At 36.4% G+C, this 16,965-nt stretch overlaps 1 protein-coding gene across 1 annotated transcript; it reads right to left on the bottom strand.

Moving 5' to 3' along the window:
- Positions 1-7,076: 7,076 nt before the first annotated feature.
- Positions 7,077-16,062, bottom strand: LOC113232495. The gene is made up of 3 exons (XM_026467242.1): positions 15,783-16,062; positions 14,746-14,825; positions 7,077-8,871 (listed from the first exon to the last, which is right to left on the bottom strand). The coding sequence occupies exons 1-3, from the start codon at positions 16,045-16,047 to the stop codon at positions 8,515-8,517; spliced, it is 702 nt and encodes a 233-aa protein (XP_026323027.1). The 5' UTR covers positions 16,048-16,062; the 3' UTR covers positions 7,077-8,514.
- Between the last annotated feature and the right edge of the window lie 903 nt (positions 16,063-16,965).

The raw sequence follows: 16,965 nt of genomic DNA, 5'->3' as shown, positions 1-16,965 counted from the left end.
GAACCTATTGCAATAAAACGGCAATTTCATACTTTAACCCCTAATATTATACGACAATTTATACCTTTTATTTATAACTGAAATGGGTCTAATAATTTTAGTTTTAGTTATAAATAAAAATGGAAATAAATTAATTTGCTACTCCGCGAACCCAGTGAAGGTGAAATCGTGCAAAATAGCTGCGCTTGTGTTGAATATTTTTTCATGCAGTTAATTATCTCACCCTCCCTCCGCATCAAATTAATAAAATAAATAACACAAGCGCAACTATACTCACAAACCATCACCAAAAATATACCCGACACGTGTTTCGCCTCTCCACGAGGCATCTCATTAAAAAACATCCTAATCTCAACAGGGAAGATGGTTTCTCAGTTTGGGATCTTTCATCTAATGAAAATCCCAAACAGACATAAGACTGCATTACTAATCAATATATTTTAGTTTATTCTAATTTCTATTATTCATTAATAATAAATTGAACTTAATAAAAATTCATTCAATGAAATAATTTGTAAAACTTAATGTATCGTAAATTGGAATGTTTTCTTTGTAAAATTAAAAATAAGGTATTTAATTAATAACTATTGTAACTATAGTGAAAAAAAGAGTGGTTTGCATCAATATTAGACATAACTGGTTGAAGACTGTACCACCAGTCAACCGTGACCATGGGACCTGTAAAGGGCCCGAAACGTCGGTTTGTTTGAAAAAACAAATATACGCGATTTAAATCCGGAAAAATAGTTTCATTTCCTATGTGTAACAATCGCGAAAACCTAAGAACTTGAGGTACATTGTTATAAAGTAATCGGACACTCTCGAATAGGGGTCTAATCACGGTAAGGGTTGAGATTTATTTTACTGTCAGGAACAGAACGATGTACTCTATTTATTTTCGGGACAATAAGGCATTGAAGCACGTTCGACGTTATTTATAGGTACGAGAATTATCTTTAACAACATGAATACTAAGTTAACAATTTAGTGAAAACGAATAATTCAAATCATAACGTAGAACCATAATATAATAAGTATTACACTATAGTATAATAACCATTGTAATTATAGATTTTAAGACTTTCGTGGTTATTCACTAAATGATTATCACTAATATCAGGTTTCTTACCACGGTATGACTTCTTTTTATTTTCCCGATATTTCAAGACAGTCGACAGCGCAAGAGGGTAGACAGATATATCTGCTCTTAGAGCTGTTATCTGTCGCCGTCCAGTCAACCCGTGACCATGGAGCTTGCAACCGTTCTGAAATATTGGGAAAATAAAAATAAGTCATACCGTTGTAAGAAATCTGATATTAGTGATAATCATTTACCATTGTATTTTTTTTGAATGTCTTCTATTTTAGCCTTATTGTTATTTTTAATTTTAATTTTAGTTTTAATTTTTTTAATAATATTAAGTGATAGGACGAACAAGTCGTGCGCCTGATGGTAAGCTACACGCCTGTCTATAACAGTTACTGTGCCACTCAGAGCTTTAAATCGTAAAGATATGAGCGGCACTGCCACTGCGCCCAACACCCTGAAACATAAGTTGACAAGTCCCATGTGCCTGAAATTTCACAATTTTTTTATCAATATTATATAAATGTGTAATGAGATTTATGCCTAAATAAATAATTTAATGATTACAAATTATTATTATTAAGACAAGTATTATAAAGGTTATAGCCCGGTGAGCGAATGTATGTAATTTAGTGCCGCTATGAATTTTAATTGGGGACCAGTTGTTACTAGATTTTTGTACAGATGCATAGGACGCGTTATAAGTTTCCGGAACTGGCCACTTACATAAACAATTATTGTAATTACTTTTTTTAAAAAGTAATTACAATATTTTAAAATGGAATTCTTTGGCTGTAGAATACAGTGTGTTTCATCTGGCTGTCACTTGTTTTTACAGTGTGGCGTCATTTTAGAAATTGGTTATCTACATCACCATGGATTGATTAAACTCATGAAAATTTTCGTAGTATGATTTTCTACGACTTTGAGTGTAATTCAATAGCGCAGCGGAGCTTTGAATGAATGAATGAATGAATGAATGAAATGAATGAAATATTCTTTATTGCACATAAAATTACAATTAAAATACAATACAGTAGCTTAAGTATAATAGAAGTAGTAAGTCAATGTGCAACAGGCGGCCTTATTGCTATGTAGCAATTTCTTCCAGGCAACCTTAGGATAGACAATTCGGATATGCAAAAGGGGTCCAACCAAAGAATATCATCAGTACACTACATAATAAGTAATAATAAAAATATATACATATCCATATATAGATATACATATACATACAAATAACAATAATATTATTAATACATACATAACAATAAATACACAATAATATTAAATGCTTATTTACTTTTAAAGGAAAAAGAAAAATCAAGTATAAATGTAGGAAATAAATGAAAGGATAGTAGAGGACAGACGAAATTTAGGAATTGAGGAAGTGATCCTTGACACGTTGTTTGAAGGAATCAAGAGAAGGGGATCGTCGAATCGATTCAGGGAGAGAATTCCACAATCTGATCGCAGAAATGGTAAAAGAGTTGGAATAAAAGTTAGAGGTATGAGAGGGCAAGTTAAGTAAGAGAGTGTCAGAGGAGCGAAGGGGACGACAGAGTGTAGAAGAGTGGAAAGTAAAGCGATCTTTAAGATAAGAAGGCGTAAAGGGATAGAACAGAATTGAATAGAGAAGTGAAAGGATATGAAGATCTCTACGCCGATGAATGGGCAGCCATTTAATTTGTGTGCGAAATTGGGAGACATGGTCAAATTTACGTAGTCCGAAGATGAACCTAACACACATATTTTGGAGCCGTTCCAATTTATTGAGCAGAGTTACTGACAAATCTGGATAGCAAACATCTGCATAGTCCAGTATCGGGTGGAGAATGCTCTGGGCCAGAGTAATTTTGGTTTTAGTCGGCAAAAAGTTTTTAAGCCTTCTCAGAGAGAAGTGCGCACCAAACACCTTCCTGCTAACCTTAGCAACGTGCGGCTTCCAAGTCAGACATTTATCAAAAATTACCCCCAAATTCCTGACTGTATCCAAATAAGGAATGCAAACACCATCGAAAACCACAGGGGGTAAGGAGTCTAGACTTAAACGAGAATAGAACCAAGTGCTACCTATAATAATCGATTGTGTTTTGGATGGGTTAACTTTAAGGCCAAAGGATTGACTCCATGGACGAATGGATTCAAGGTCCACATTGGTTGTATTAATAGCGCGTGGTAAGTCTTGAATAGACGACTGGGTGTAAATCTGGAGGTCATCAGCATAAAGATGATAAGAAGAAGTGAGGGATTGTGTGATAGAGTTAATAAACAAAGAAAATAAGAGAGGAGAAAGGACGCCACCCTGCGGGACTCCGGCGGAAATATCGCACCACGTAGAGAAAGAATTCTCATAGTGTACACACTGCCGATGTCCACAACAGCAACAGCTTTGCTCGGCTTTAAACAGCTTTTGGCGATGAAGCACCATGCAAGACAACTATTTATAGCAGGTTTGCAGTATTCAAACGCGGTTGTGTGAATCTCAGTGACGAATTTTGTGATGATCGCCCGTCCACTGCTGTGAGCAACAAAAACACCGATGCTGTGTGCCGTATGATCAAAACAGACAGGGATGTGACATACCATGAGAATCGGGCATTTTAAGCATAGGCATGAGTCAAATACAATCAATATTACACAAACATTTGGGTGTGAAAAGGCTGTGCTCTCGGTGGATCCCACACAATAAGGCTGAGGCTCAAAAAACGGATCACGTCACTTGGTGCAATGCCATGCTTACCAGATTTAACGAAGGGGTGTTAAATTTGGTGTGAGATATAGTAACAGGTGACGAAACATGGATTTATAATTACGATCCCAAAGCAAATCACCAATCGAGTATATGGGTTTTTTGAGATAAGCCGAAACCAACCAAAGTGGCGCGCGTGCAAAGTGCCTCTAAGCGGATGATTGCTTCTATTTTTAATAAAACTGGACACGTGGCTATTGTTGCTTTGGAGAATCGTTGTACCGTGAATAGTGATTGGTACACGACCATCTGTTTGACGGAAGTTATTGACAAACTCCGTAAAAATAACCGTAAACGCCATATCATCTTGCACCACGATAATGCCAGTTCTCACACGGCCAGACAGACAAATTATTTTTTTAAGGTGAACAACGTTGACCTTATGAGCTATCCCGCATACAGTCCCGACCTGTCACCTTGTGACTTTCATTTATTTCCAAAAATTAAAAACCAGTTACGCAATCAACGATTTTCATCACCTGAAGAGACTGTCGAAGAGTATGAAAAATATGTTTCAGAGATTGTCACGAAGGAGTGGCATACATGTTTTCAAAATTGGTTCATTCGTATGGAAAAGTGCATTAACGCTAACGGAAAATATTTTGAGAAACAATAAATTCATTTCTGACCATTTATAATTTTTTTTCTTATTAATTCCGGAAACTTATAGTGCGCCCCACGTAGGGGCCATTGCTTACATCGGTTTTTAAAAATAAACAACGTTTTAGCGTTTTTTACTAGAAATGGAAGGTCATTCCAGCACTTACTCGCTGCGAAACGAAAGCTGCCGCAGTACAAAGTTAAGCGAGGGAGAGTCAATAACTGAAGATGCGGGTACCGCATATATCGGACATTACCACTGTGTAAATGATCACTCCAGTTGAGTTTTTGGGCCAGATACTCAGGAGTCGACGAAACCCAATGTGTTGGTGTCTCTCCCCACACAATGGCACATCTTTTGTCCTGCCCTGGTTAGGTAGGAAGTGCTCGAAGAAATGTAGAGGATAACACTGGTCAACTGCCTGGGTTAAAAAAAATTCAAGATGGCGATTTCAAAATGGCGGCCGAAGAAAAACTTGCTTTGATCCGGCTGGAAATTGGCATGCGAGGGAATTTAGGAGTCCTTAATCATAATTTGGGGTCAAAAATTTCTTTTTGCCATTTTTTAATATGGCTGCCATATAAGCGTTTTTTTCGTTAAAAATAGGTGCCGAAGGAGATTTGCTCTGATACGACTGAAAATTGGCATATGTAGGCCACTAGAAATGCCGGATAGTAATTTGTGCTCAAAATTTGTTTTTCGCTATTTTCAAACATGGCCTACTTAGAAGCGTTCGTTGGCGGCAGAAAAAAGAATTGCTCAGATCCCTTTGAAAATTGGCATAAGGGGGTTTCTAGGAGTGCTTGATAATAATTTGTGATCAAAATTGGTTTTTCGCCATTTTTAAATATGGCCGCCATACAAACTCTTTTAGCGGCTGATAAAAATTTGCACTAATTCGATTGAAAATGGATATGTATTTAATGATATTTAGCGGTTAAAATTTATTTTTCACCATTTTTCAATATGGCTATCATACAAACTTTTTTGGCAATAGATACAAATTTCTTCTAATCCGACTGAAAATGACATGGCATCATAATTTGAAGTAAAAATTTTGTTTCCGCTGTTTTTCGATATAGCCGTAATTTATTTATGTAACTTGCTTTGGTCGGACAACATAACAATGAAGATTCCAAGACAGAAGAATGAATATCAAGACAGAAAAAAGAAATACAAATTATAGAAGATCAAGAAGAAAAAATATAGAAGAAAAATTATATAGAAGATTATATTGTAGAAGAAAAGCTATAGAAGAATTAAAGAAGAAAAATCATAGAAGAAATATTATAGTAGATAAATTATAGAAGATTAAAATGAAAAAAAAAAGAAAAATTAAGGAAGACTGCAAGAAAGAAGAAAGAAGCGCACGAGCGGTGTCCAGGGTAATCCCGGCTCACGGAGTCCAGGGTATATATACATGCACGCGAGCTACATACTATTTTTTATTTTTTTTATATCATGTGACGGGACAAACAAATCAAGTGCCTGGTGTTACTACACCACACACACGCATGCGCGCACGCACACACACAACACACACACACACACACTCACAACATACGCACACACGCACACACACACAGACACACACATCACAAACTTACTAAATTATTTTAAAATAAAATAAAGTTTAAGTTAAAATAAAGCACTTATTTGAACTTGTTTGTCGAGATTATACTAGACTATATTATTATTATTATTATTACAAACACTTGTGATGTAGAGCAACGTACTATCACGTCGTTTATCCCCTTTTATTTGATCGAAGATAGTGATAGAGCGCTTGGCCATACAATATCTTAATAATGACGTCATTGTTCTACAACATACCAAAATACTGAATCTCTAGCTACACGCAGTATCGACATTTCACAGGATAAGTAAGCACTACTCACACATACTAAATGAACGCTGGCATCCATGCGTAACGTCCGCGTTCAATTCATAGACGTTAACGTTTTATTCACGTCGGAATTATTATTTCTTACATTCATTTAATAACCTGTAGAATAAACGTTCATAAACGTTTGCATTTATGTATAAGAAAATTATCTGCCACCGCGCATCATCGGCAAACGCACGACGCTCTAGCAAATGTGTTAAAATATCTCAATTTTAATATAATAAAATATTCAATGGGATTATTAAAAATAAAACAACAATATACGTTCAAAGTGCTTTATTACGATTTTGTAAAAAATATACTATTTTACTTAAAAAAACAAATGTTGTTTTAGATGTTTGTCGGTGCTGTAAAGAAATGCGTGCCTGCAAATTTTTCTAATAAACCTAAGAGGAATATGTAATAATTGCAATGTCAATAATTATTGTCCTTGGGCTTATATAATAGTAAATAAGATCAATATTAAATTTCTATAAATAAACCGCACCCCTCGAGGAAGAATGGCATGAGTCGAATAAACTCATTTTTTCATCCCATTGGATAGATAACGAAGTCACGTCAAAAAACCTAACACAATTATGTAATTTTTTTAAATGTTTCATTATTCCAATTTTCATATTCCATAAAAGTTATAACCAGTAATTTCAATATTGTCTTGAAATATATTATGAAATCAAACCATAATAAATGATAATCGAATATATCCATTTATTTTTTACAGCAAAATTATGAAAGTGATATAATGTTGGAAAAGTTTAGTCAAATGCTTCTTTCTTGAGAAACAAATTCGTAAATATCAATTAAAAACTGAAGTAACATTACAACGCATATAAAATCCTAAATTCTTGAGCAATAGAGATATTTCATTCGTGAAATACAAGCGTACGACGCTTCTTAGAGTTTTGTGTAATTTACTGAAGTTTAATTTTGTTATAAATTAGGCACATAGATAATATTTTTACTTACGTTTCAGAGTAGGCTATATAGAAATACGACTTGCAAAAAAAAACATTACGATTAATAATATTTTTTGACCGTCTTGAAAAGTAACAATATAGAATTATACCTTTCTTCTACGAGTGGCGTGAAATGTCAGTTAAACAGGTTTATTTTCTTATTATGTCTTTTACTTGTCTACACTGATAAACGTTTAGTGTTATGGTTTACGTAGCAAAAAGGGTTTTGTAGCAAATGCTACATAGCTGGCATATGCGAAAAATAACCTTGTATAAATAAACTTTATATGTGACAGACTCATTATAATGTCGACAGCACTTGGATCGATCTTCTGCGCCAACATTATCATAATGTATTTGGAACAGTATTATTATGGTTGTCACGACTGACGTCGTGTAAAAAAGCTTATATAAGAAGCTTTCTAGAGAAACCACACAACGATTCACACCGACAAGAACTTTTCTTTTAACGTTCTTAATTACACGCTGAAGATTATTATAATTATTAAACACAATGCATTTATTTATTCATGAAAATGTTTTAATCCTTGAAGAAGTAAAATACAACTTAAATAAAACAAAGCACAAATGTAATAGTGAAATTTTGCAACTACGTCGTTTAATACTGTATCAACAGATGGCGCCTCAATAACATATAAATATTCGCCGTGTGCTTTTTTGTGCGACAATTAGTCAGTTTTTGAAATTTAGTGAGCGCTACGTATTTGAGTATGGTAGAGCAAAAGTAAAAAAGAAATATTTCAAAAACGACACCAGACACGTTATTCAATATGAAATTTGCTCTTGTCGGTATACAAAATGCCATTCTCTTTTCCCTAAGGCTCTTTTTCTTAAAATCCCTACAGGGTAAGTGACGTGACACCCATATAAATACCCCTTCGATTACAAATCCATTCTCATTCTATACTGAATCCTACTTTACTAACATTTAAAGAGAGTCGAAAACTGACAATTTCAACTCGATAAACTATGTAAAGAAAACAAATTAATTTACGTATAATGTGATAGGAAAAGCGAAGTAGTGGGCATTCGTGAAAACGGTTTCCACTAGAATTTGTGGAGTAAACACTAAAAAAATGAACTCTGCTCTCTGCTATTTAATATTACTCGAAGTATCTTATTGGTTTTTTCCAAAATCTCCATTATATTGGTCAACTATGTTTCGATAATCCTGTGTTTTTGTTCGGGATGTTAACAACGTTTATCTGGTACTACAGCTGGTTCGCAGACCAATGGTGGAGGCTCACATTCCTCGGGTAAAGAATTTGTATGATCATTATGGAAAAAGGTTTTGTTGCCGTCTCCCCATGGAAAACGTTTAGTTCTTCGTCGCATATAGGGATACTCACGGCAGGTTTTTTTGTGTGGCGGCTCGTTTCCCAAAGCGTAGAGTGATAGTAAAAAAATTATTGGAAGCATTACGATAAAAATGTTTCTGTATTTCTTGTAGCCTCCTTTATGGGGCGGCGGAGTGGGGCAGCATGGATTGTATGGAATAGGACCGGGGAGGCTGCATGGAGGAGGGCATATGCGACGACCACACTTACTCTGTAAAAAAAAAAATTTGTAGGTCCTTTAATAAACAGAAGGTCTATTCTCTTTCTACGAAAAACGAAATTTCCATCGAAGTTTCGCACGTTTCTTACCACAATTCTATTTCATTGCGAAATTTCGTTCGAACGAAACTTGTTTGAAGTATCGTTTTTCATTACTTTACTCTAATTCATAAAACGTCGCAACGAGAATTTGATTTTGGCAGATAAATCTTCTGAATTATAATGTCAAATTCATGAAACCAAAAGTGCGATCATTTGATTTTCTTAAATGCGAATTATGTTAAAAATTTGATTGAAATGACTGCAACAATACTTTTGTTGATCGAGGCTCTGCGTGAAGAACGTTCAGAGTGTAGAAAGAACCGTCGTCGCCACCAGTGCCACGAACTACGTATAAGTAAAATTCCCGACTTAAAAGTTTGTAGGAAATTACAAATTTAATCGGCAATTTACTATTGCACATCATATTGCTCATTTCTATTTGAAGAGTAGTCTCAAGAAATAGTGCCCTTATCACTTTGAAAAGAAAGACGTCATGGAAACGAGCTCACGATTGTTGTTCTCGAGTTGGCAGAGGGTTATCTCCGAATTAGCTGCTTCTTCAGCGTAAGCTCTACACGCCGGCTGAAGATCAAAAGCTGTGTAGTGCAAAATAAAGTTCTAACCAAGGAAATAAAGATTGTGCGAGTTGATTAAATAAAATCAATTTACTGCATTATATCTTTGCTTTTTTAAGGAGATAATGTTTACGAAAAATCTTGCCAAAAGCTTCAAATTCCTTCATTTTGATATTTATAATGTAAATATTATGTACGACAAGTTTACAAAGAATACAATAAGTACAATAGCCTCTAATATACGGAAATTTTTGTAGTCATACTTTTGTCACCTATAGTTTGCTTGAAATGGTAGTCTTCAAACAAATCGGATAACAATGAGTATTAGCGTTCCGGTTAGTTACGTCAAAAATATGATTTTATTTGTTTCTTTATATTTTCTGCACGAATAAATAGTACAAGAAACGCTTAATAAATCACACATTCAATGTAAAATTTAGAAACAAAGCAAAACAATTGTATTAATTTTAAATTAAAGTAAAAACCATCATTTACGGTAGTTGACATCAAAAAAGACCTATACAATATCATTCATTCAGACAACGAAATTCTTGAGCCCGACCGAAAAAGAATTAGAGTACGAAATTTCGTTTAAATTTCGTTAAATTTCGTTTTCAAGAAAGAGAGTAGACCTCCTGGTTTTGTTTTAAGATTGATAGGATTCATATATTCAAAAATCTGTCTTAAAACTTAGTATTTAAGATGGATATGGATACTTCTATATATTTTAGTCTTATATTTAAAATAGGTAATTTTTTTATATAGGTAAGTTTTAGTTTTTGTTACAAAGAGCGTATTTGGAGCAACCTACTGGTCAGCGTTCAGTGGGCCGTTCAAGATGTCGCTGGAGGATGAAGTCGCCAAAGACCTAAAGGAACTGAATGTGTCCGAATGGTCGGAATTGGCACAAGACCGACACGTACTTTGGTGTCGAAGGCCAAGATCCACTTCGGGTCGCTGAGCCCACGAAGTAAGTAAGTATGTAATTTTTGTTTGTTTTTTGTTTTCTTTCTTATTTTACATAATCACACAATTTATATTTTCATGAAGTTTTCTTGTTTCTGCATTTTATGTACAGTTGTCATTGGAATACAGATTTACTGATGTTTTTCCTTTGAAACAATTTTCAAAATTGTATTTTAATTTGTACCATTACAATAAAAATAGAAAATAAAATACCAAATGACGGGACGAACAAGTCATGCACCAGTTAATAAGCGTCACGCCTGTCCATAACAGTTGCAGTACCACAAAGATCCGTGGAGCATTGTTACTGCGCCCGTCACCTAGAGACATAAGTTGACAAGTCCCATTGTCTCCGGTTGGCGGGCGCAGTGGTAGTACCCCTTAAATCTTTGCGATTTAAAGCTCCAAGTGACACTGCCACATTTTTATGGACAGGCGTGTCGCTCACCACCAGGTGCACGACTTGTTCGTCCCGTCACTTGGTATCATAAAAAAAATCAACCAGATCGATGCAAAACACAGTGAGGGTAAGGATCGTTGGAGAAGATGCTTGCATGTTTGAACATACTTACTACCAAGTTGTGGTGGGCCGTGGAAAAATTTCCATTTTGAAAAAATCATATTTTTCAGGAAAATAATTATTTTTCCGTTAATTTTCCACATTTGACTTTGACACCTGTCAAAAGTTTAATTTACTGAACGAAAACGATGGAGCCAATTAGATTGCGCAATCATTTCAAATCTCGTTTTTCTCTAAGTCGCTTTTAGCTACATAAATTTATTTTATAATTCACGCTAAATGAAACTTTAAAAGATATTTCTAAACGTAGAACATAATATGAGCCTTCGAAATTATATTTTTCCAATTTTTCGTGATTTTTTCTGGAAAAATTTTCACTGTTTGAAATATTCCGGAAAATTACCCAACAGATACAGTGACTAACAACAGAAAAATAAATAACAACAGGTAGAAAATTAACCAAATATAGATCTAAAAAGTGTGAAATAGTACAGCAAAAGTTTAGGGTTTATTTTAGGTAAATATAATATCTTTTGTAAAGTCATGGAACAAAGATTGTTGTTTATGATGTTAGTAATGTAAGTCCTGCGAGGTTGTTAGTATTTTACAAATAATCCTGTTTATATAGAATATTTGCATTCGAGCGAAATCGGAAATCCGAAGTTTGCCGAGAAATATTGAAATTGAAATAGTTGTACTGCACAAAGCCAGTTAACTTAAGTTTTCTCATCGTAAATAATGAAACGTACTTTTTCGATTCTGCGAAATGTTCCCCAACATTTTATGAAATGGTGTGTTGAAGTTTATATGACGAAATTATATTCCCCGAATCCCAAACCCAAAACTTGGTACAAATACTCTTCAAAGCAATAAAAAGAAATACTTTTTTTCTCTCTTCGAAAAGTACCCGTAAACGAGGGAAAAGAACTGAGTGCTAAATTTTATCTAAGGAAAATCGTATTCTTTAAGTCTATTATCCCGAAACTTCGTATAAGAATATTTTCAAACAAACACTTATTGGTTTTTTTCTAAAGTTTCCCTACACGGGAAGCGGAGAGAGGGCAGAATTATATATAATTTGCAGTACCCTACAGGGTCCACAATGCTGTTACCTTAGCTTTAAGCCATTGTAAATGCAATAAAGAATTGAACTGAAAAAAAGGTATTTATTTATATCAAGTTCTTAGGTTTTCGCGATTGTTACATTATTTTTTATAATATCAAGTGACGGGACGAACAAGTCGTGCGCCTGATGGTAAGCTAACCGCCTGTCCAGAACAGTTGCAGTGCCACTCAGAGCTTTAAATCGCTAAGACCCAAGGGGCACTGCCACTGCATCCGCCGCCATGAGACACAAGTTGACAAGTTCTATGTGCCTGTAATTTCAACAGCACCCTTACCCTTCAAAATGGGAACACAGCAATGCTGACATTACTGCTTGGCGACAGAAATAGGTAAGGTGGCAGTACTACCCTGGACAAACTCTTTTACAAGGAGCTCTATTGCTACTAAAAATATACAGGAAATAAAAAAAAAATTCGTATTTAATAGCATAATTAGTTTTTTCAAACAAACCAACTGTAGCGAACTGTATTAATGGGCTTCGGGTGGGTACTATCGAGAAGCGAGCAAGACCAAAGAAAATGTACTCGGAGTTTATTTAAGAAACAACGCACAGTTATCAGAATAGAATCAACAGCGCCAAAAACAAGTAGGGACATTTAAATGGCATGAATTTAAATGATCATATTAAATTTACAAAAGCAGCAGGCAAAATATCTAAACGGTCATAATTTTTAATGATTTTAATTAAAGCCATGGTTATTTTAATCTGTTCTGAGGTACGCAAGAAATGTTTGATTTGTATAAATTAACTTTGATAGTTTTATGTTGGGCCTCTAAAACTAAGACAAATGAGCGTTAAAAACAAAATTTAGTACTTATTTTTAAAACTAAGTAAATGTTGATTATATTTGTATACTAATATTATAATAATTATAATATAATTTGACCTGAGAATATGTTCGGAAACGCAAGAAAATTGTCTACTGGCAATCACCGGCCGCTGCCGCGGCAAATTCGTTTTACTCGCTCGGCTCGTGTTGCTTTTTCATATATGTACTTATTTTTTTCGGGGGAAAATCCGTCATGGATACTAACGCCTCACAGGGAGACGCGGGGGTAATGTGAGACTCTTATTCACTAAAAATCCCCGGGTATTCCCACACCCCGCGTGAAACGGGGCTGTGGCCACGTGGCTTACGATCCACGGTTCCGTCTGCGGTTGTCCGCCAGCGCGGCCTCACCCCTGGGGGATCACCATCGTTAGTGGCATGCCGGGAATACTTGGCACACCAACCAACCCGTGAACCCTTAACTAATGGGCGACAAAAGCCCCCGTTTTTGACTCCCTGGGTTCACTTTCAGGGCGGCAGTTAGCGGACATAAGCCAGCCGTCTGCGCCCCAAGCGTTTGCGGAGCATAGGATGAGAGGACGAATCTTCCTCTCGCTACCGTTCCGCCAACTCCTTCCGCGACATTACATCAGTGCAGAAATATGCTTTCTTATATACTAACCTAACGACGACTATATAGCATCGCTGCTATAAGTCGCTGTGTGTAACTACTTTTAGACAATGAAAACGTTCTGTTCCAATTATTTATAATCAATAATTATGATAAGTATTTATAGATTTGTATAATTATTTATATATTTTTATACTTTTGCTTTGTTTTTTTTTACGTCGTGGGTGAACAGCATAGCTGCACATTACAGACATCATGTGGTTCTAGAACGCTACTGGACATCGCGTGTCTAGGACGCTTGATAGCTTAAACCAGCCTGTAGCAACCATAACTTTCACACGCCATTAATTCCATCGCGCCACCAGTAGATGGCACTAGTTGTACCATGAAACTAAGTCTTCTAAGTTAACTCATATATTCGTTTAGAGCTGTTGAACCCACTGCTTGGTAAGTGGGTCCTGTAGGATTTTGAAATATGTTTTGCATTGTCAATGAATGAATGCTTTCTACTGCAATAGCATTTGAAAGGCACTATAACGTATTGACGTTTTGATCCTTACTTATGTTTTGGCCACAGAGGCGGCCGCGGAAACGTTCCGGGCGCGGGATTTTTTGTACCGTTACAGGTCTTCTTTGCCGCGCGCTTCAGAGTGGCAGGGTTCAAATGAACTTGTACATTACAAAAATTCCCGTACCCGGAACGTGTGTGTGTGGCCAACTCTGTGTGGCCTGAGCATCACTGCTATCTTAAGAAGGTTTAGTGCTGAAACTAAAATAGCCTATCTTAGATTCTACACTTAACCTTCTGCTATCACGTCAGTCACATACACTGTTGGATCCTTACCCGCATAAAGTACCTTTTTGTGTAATATACACGTCGTGCAAGAAGTCTGCGTCTCAATTCGAATTCAATAATAATTCAGAAACTGCCTCAGTGGCCGAACCGTTTCCATGCCAGACTGCCACGAGGTCCCACACAGGTTCGGTTCCCGGGCCGGGAAAAATATTTGCATGGCCTACAGTTATTTCTCTCGTGAGTCTGGGTGTAATTTGTAGTTGTCTATGTGTGTGTCCACGGCACCTGTGACACAGGTTCTTCCTAGTGCGGGGCTATGTTGAGTGTGTGCGTTATTATTATTATTTGTAAAAACATTGTATTTGAGCAAGATTCTTTGGACAAACACCGAAGGAAATAAACCACCGTCATATGGCGAACACAGAGAAAAGGTATACTCACAGTTTTGTTGTTTTTTGGGTTAGCTGCGGTACTACCACATACAGGGCAAGTGTTAAAGTGGCAAAACGGCGAAGGGACCTCTGGAAATACCATACATGTTAAGTTAACACATTCAGTATATATTCAAACAGACGAAATATCCCCTAAAAATTATCAAAACTTTTTAATTATTGTCAGTAGTTTTTTTTATAATATCAAGTGACGGGATAAACAAGTCGTTCGCCTGATGGTAAGCTACACATCTGTCCATAACAGTTGCAGTGCCATGAGCCACTTCCCTTCACCCTGAAGCATAAGTTGACAATTCCTATGTGCCTGTAATTTCACCAGCACCCTTACCTTTCAAAACTTCGCTCGCGTATCGCTTATCATCAGGCGAACGACTCGTTCATCCTATCGGAATTGTCTGTGTGCGTGTGTCTATGGCACCTGCAACACAGGGTTTCCCTAGTAATTTTACCATGTAGCTTTTCAGTGAAGGAAGACAACGTCATGAAACTTCCACGTCGAAGAGGTTCACAATCCTCGGAAAACGTGTGAAGTCACCAACCTGCAATGGGCCAATGTGGCGGACTATGGCCTAAACCCTCGCCTGAGAGGAGATATAAATAGGTTTAGGAAACCGGATTCATCTTTATTCATTCATTATTATCCGTGGCCGAACGGTTCCATGTCGGACTGCCACGCAGAGGTCCCAGGTTCGATTGAAATATTTGCATGGCCTACATTTATTTCTCTCATGAGTTTGGGTGTAATTTGCGGTTGTCGATGTGTGTGTCCATGGCAGCCGTGACACAGGGTTTCCCTAGTGCGGGACTATGTTGAGTGTGTGCGTTATTATTATCCCCTAGTTTGCCACCCTTACGGGTGGAATATTTCTTCAACTTGAAATGGGACCAAATACCTCTACCCTCCTTCCAACAAAAAAAAACCACCAAAGTCGGTTCAAAAAAGACAGTCGAATTGAGAACCTTCCAAAAGAAGTTCTGACGGTGCACGAGAGTGAACTCAAGAACTTCAAAAAAAATTATACTTACCGCAGAGATGTTGCTGCGGACAACGGCAGAACGGGCATGCGGGAAAATATACTCTCGTTTCCTTTTTCGCCAGATGTTCAGAACACTTAGGTTGCGAGGCATAAGATGATGCGGTCTTATGGGAATGACAGGGGCACGGTGGTAGACAGTTATATGTAGACAAAGGAATACAGTTTTTAGTCGTGATACTTCGATTAGCGCTCAATATTAGGTTACTCAACCCACTTCGCAATGAAGATCTTATATTATTAACTGTACGTAGCATACTATTTTTGGGGCTATTAACAGCTTATCATATTAAAAGAAACCATATTTTTATTTGTTTTCAATTGTATGTGTGTTTCAAGTTTCAGGTTCGGATTTTGCAAGTCCACCGTTTCCATTACATTTTATTTCACCGCTCCAACCTAACAAGGTTATTTCGTTCAGCAAGAGGTTGTTAAAGACATTTTTTTTGAAATATTTTAAGTGTTTGTAAAACACTGCTTGCCTAATCGCGGCAATGTTATTGAAATTTTTAAATACTATCCATTATGTCCACGAGAATGTCAATTTTTTTTTTAATTTTCACCCATTTCTTTGTGTTGACTGACTGAACGATGTGACAGAAATCATTCCGCAAAAAATATTTTATCTAACCAACCTTAAAATATTGGAAGAAAAATGCTGCTCCTAAGATTTTTTTAAATGGTTTTATCAATATCTTGCAAAATGTGCGTATGGAATATGTCACGCAGCCTATAGAAACTCCTCTTGAAAATTAAACACACTGGCGGTTTGTTATTATTATCAAAGTTCAAATACTAAGAAAAATTTCTTCGATCCGGCTGGATTTGAATCAACGCCTTCAAGCATACCGTGCGTGCACTCTCCCAACTGAGCTACGGAACGAACCACGAGACCTTACTTATCTCCTTAGGCGGGTCAGTTTCGATGTATGTCGTCACGGACGCCTTTCAGCTTTCCGACCAGGACCCCGATTAAGAACTCTTCGATATCTTAACTGAATCGTTCCATTGGATATCGTTCTCGAATCGAAGAGCGCTTTCCGAGATATTCAGGACATTCCGAGTTAAAACGTTCGATTCGGATACGAATACGATATCGTTATCCAACAACGTTTACGGAGTTAGTCGGCGAATATAGATTATAAGAAAAAATAAATCCTATTTTTTTTAAGACT

The sequence above is a fragment of the Hyposmocoma kahamanoa genome, unplaced genomic scaffold (assembly GCF_003589595.1).
Source record: "Hyposmocoma kahamanoa isolate Upper Pololo Valley unplaced genomic scaffold, ASM358959v1 76, whole genome shotgun sequence".
NCBI lineage: Eukaryota > Metazoa > Arthropoda > Insecta > Lepidoptera > Cosmopterigidae > Hyposmocoma > Hyposmocoma kahamanoa.
The sequence above is the reverse complement of the archived record's forward strand: the minus strand, read 5'-3'. Positions and strand labels throughout refer to the sequence as shown.